Here is a 4,136-nt window from a genome sequence, read left to right on the forward strand (position 1 = left end):
TATAGAGCTCCAAGGAGATTATGTTGAAAAATAAAAAAAAATTTACCCAAAAAAAATTATTTTTATACTTCATTCTAAGGACTTATTGAACTACCCTCGTAATTTAAAATTTTCGAAACTGGCCGTTTTTACTATGGTAGTATATAGCCGGATTAGTGGCAGCTGCCCGTCCTTTTTTTTTTATTACCTAGGTACTTTCAGTGTCAGGCGATTTCACTAAAAATGGGAGTCACCGATGTATCCCACTCTTCGTGTCATTATCCAATCGGAATAGATATAGTGACCCCACCAATGTACACTGAATCTTCAGTTTCGCCAACTCCGAACTTCTTCATTTTTCTTTTCTCACTTTTTGATTTACATTTTCTCAACTCTAATCTGTATAACATCGACCTCGGAGCTCGTCGTCCCAACTGACCTTTGAATTTCACCTTGTATTTCATTTCAAACTATTGCGTTCTTAACTCAGTTTGTATTTCATGTACTTGTAAAATTTGTGTGTCTGTGTAAATATAGAAAGGTCAAACAAATACCAAAACATTTATTAACAAAACACCCATCATTTCATTACAACAAACATTTTTGGTCCTTCGAGTCGCGGATGGTTTATATCAGTCGGCAAATACAAACGCGCCGTGTCGGTTAAATCATTGTGCCAGTTTCAGTTCAAAATTGTGAAATTTTCATAGAGAAACACCATTGTTCTTATGTAAAACCGTGCAAGAGTGACAATAAAATGCAACAGTGAAGTGACTCTTCAATCGGGCTAGTGGACACAAAATCAGTGAAACTTTCAGTGAGTTAAGACGCATTTGCAAATCACAGCAGTGATCATTCAGTGTAAGGCCGAGAAGTATATATTGAGCCATCTTCAGAAATCCAGGATACATCCGAGATTTCAATTATTTCACACATCTTTACGGTCCAGCAAAAGGACGTTTCAACATCAAATTGTGGGTTCAGCGACAATTCTCGTGAACTAGGATCTGCTGAGTCCAGCTGAGAGAACCAGGGACCAGAGAGCATCGCAGCTTCTATCCGAGATCCAGGCGGATTCGGATTTTCAACTAAATATAAATTTTCGCAGAATAAATCTTCGAAAGCTGAGTAGTAGCAACTCCAGTGTTCATCGCACATCATTCGCCGAGAAGTCAAAAATAAGTTGATTAATTGTACTGCCAATTTTCCTTTCACATGCAAATATCTCCCACTCTTTCTCGCTTTAATCAAAATCTCATATAATCAAAATGGCTGAACGCGTTAACGTTTGCAAAATAAGTCGTAGTGTAATCAAGTCGAAATTAACAAATTTCGAAAAAGTCTTAGATTCAATTACTGCGGAAACTGACATAGAGAGTCTCGACTTAGGAACTCGGTTAAAAAAGAAACATATTCCGTTACAAAAGGAGTTTGATAAATGTCAAGATGAAATAGATAAACTCACTTTCGGCAATGAAGAAGAGGAAGCAATTAATGAAAAAGAAAGATCAGATTTTGAAAATAGATTTTACCTTATTTCCGGAAGTGTAAAGACTTTAATAAAAAGGGGGAGGCATATCCCTCCAGCATCATTAGCGCTAACAAATTTTTAAAGAGCAATCGATCCTAACAGTAGCAGTAACGCAAACAGCGAAAATTCAAGTAACGTTTCGGGAGATAATTTGACAATAAATTCAGGTAATGTCTCTCGTCAAAGTATTGACGTGAGATCACAAAATTTACATTCAAGTCATCGCGCTCCTAGAGGTAAATTACCGGGTTTGAAAATTCCAAGTTTATCTGGTAGTTTTGATACTTGGTTAGGATTTTATGATGCCTTTAATTCCATGATCCACAATGATCAAGATATTCCCATCATTCAAAAATTTCTTTATCTTACAGGCTGCATTACAGTTGATGCGATATCACAATAAAAAGTTTATTATTGACAGCCATGTAAAGGCTCTTTTTGAATTGCCACCTATGTCAAAAGAATTTTCCATTCGCGTTTTATATGATTTAATTCAAAAACACCTTAGATCTCTTCGCGCACTATCTGTTGAAGTAGACAAGTGGGATGCAATGCTTAATCACTTAATTAAAGGCAAAATAAATAATTACACAATGGAAAAATGGGAGGAATCGATCTGTGATATAGAAAAACCTACCCTTTTACACATGTTAAACTTTTTAGAGCGCCGCTCCCAGATTGAGGAGACAAGGGCAGCCACCAATCAAGTTAATTTTCAAAAAGCTTCACATTCGCGTCAAAATCCGCATCATCCGTTCATGGGCGTTGCTACAGCAACGACCCCGAGTGCAGATGACGCACAGTCAAGACCTTTTTCAAAAATTTCGTGTTACATTTGTAAGGGAGAGCATGGCGTTTATTCATGCAGCAAATTTTTGAGTTTATCTCCCAACGAAAGACATGAGGCAGCTCGAAAGGTATCTCTTTGCGTTAACTGTTTACGAGGAAATCATCATCCAAAAAATTGTTTATCAGGCTGGTGTCGTAAATGCGGAAAAAGACATAATTCCCTTTTTCATTTCAATGAACATGGTTCAGATTCAATTAATCAAGTGAATAATTCATCACAGCAGAGTCAATCCACTCAATCTATTCAAGAATCCCCGACCCCAGTTCGTAATTATAAACTTTTGATACCATCTGAGGTAGTCTTAGCCACCGCTATTGTTGATATTATAGACAAACAAGGCAAATTACATGCATGTCGTGTAATGTTAGATTGCGGTTCTCAACCTTATGTCGTTACAGAAAATTTCGCAAATAAAATCGGACTTAACAAAATAGCTGTCGACATACCGCTTGAGGCAGTGGATAATCTCGCTACCAGCATAAAACATACAGCGACGGCTACCATTCAATCGCGATACAATAATGTACGGCCTCATCTTTCATTATTTGTTGTTAAAGACATAGGCAATACTATGCCCACATTGCCTGTTGATCGTAGTTCATTTGAAATACCGCAAGATCTCTTTCTAGCAGACCCGGGATTTCATAATCCAACCGAAGTCGATATGATTCTAGGCGCGCAATATTTTTATCACTTCTTACGTCAGGGTCAAATTCTAATCACAAATCACCCTGCAGTTTTTCAGGAAACAGAACTCGGCTGGGTAGTAGCAGGATGTTTTCATCAAGTGCTCGCAAAACATGCGAAAGTGTATTGTAATTTTACCAAATTTTCAGATTTATCTCTTTTATGGGAATTCGATGCAAGTCGAACAGCTTCCATGCGCTCCGTGGAAGAAGAAGCTTGTGAATCGAATTACGTCAAAAACACTGAACGGGATGAGTTAGGTCGTTACACGATTCATTTGCCTTTCAATGAGAATAAAATTAAAATCGGCGAATCACGTCAAACAGCTTTTAACCGGTTTCATTCTCTTGAGAGAAAATTTGAAAAAGATCCACGTGTTAGAAGTCAGTATTTTGAATGTATTCAAATTTATCTTAACGAGAATCACATGACACCGTTAAAAAACGAAGAATCGTCAGATCGCGGATTTTTTCTTCCACACCATGCAGTAATTAAAACTAGCAGTCTCACAACGAAAACACGAGTCGTGTTTGATGGCTCTTGCAAGTCTTCCTCAGGCATTTCTTTAAACGATGCTCTGATGGTAGGACCTACAATCCAAGATGATTTATTTTCAACCTTCACAAGGTTTCGCACTTTTCTTGTCGCTCTCACAGCCGATATAGAGCAAATGTATCGACAGATTCAATTAACCAACGAGCTCCGATTATTTCACAAAATTCTGTGGCGCGAAACTCCTACCGATCCAATTAAAGTTAATACATTAAATACAGTAACCTTTGGCACCGCATCTGCACCTTTTCTCGCGATTCGTACGCTTCATCAACTAGCAGAAGATGAACGCGAAAATATCCGACCGCATCAGTTATTTTAAAACGCGATTTTTATGTCGACGACCTTCTGACAGACGCAAATACTTACCAAGAAGCACTGATTTTTATTCTTATTTATACAGTGGATCTCACTGATTCAAATATGCAATCAACAAAAAGAACCATTTTTTCACAAATCGCGAAACTTTTCGACCCACTAGATCTATTAGGGCCAGTGATTGTCTCGGCAAAAATAATAATTCAAGTCCTTTGGAAA

General features: G+C 37.6%; 1 protein-coding gene across 1 annotated transcript; it reads left to right on the plus strand.

Moving 5' to 3' along the window:
* Positions 1–1,247: 1,247 nt before the first annotated feature.
* LOC117170833 lies at positions 1,248–3,921 on the plus strand. Its single transcript, XM_033357876.1, has 2 exons — positions 1,248–1,526; positions 1,882–3,921. The coding sequence occupies exons 1-2, from the start codon at positions 1,248–1,250 to the stop codon at positions 3,919–3,921; spliced, it is 2,319 nt and encodes a 772-aa protein (XP_033213767.1).
* Positions 3,922–4,136: the final 215 nt, after the last annotated feature.

Source organism: Belonocnema kinseyi, chromosome 4 (assembly GCF_010883055.1).
Source record: "Belonocnema kinseyi isolate 2016_QV_RU_SX_M_011 chromosome 4, B_treatae_v1, whole genome shotgun sequence".
Taxonomy (NCBI): domain Eukaryota; kingdom Metazoa; phylum Arthropoda; class Insecta; order Hymenoptera; family Cynipidae; genus Belonocnema; species Belonocnema kinseyi.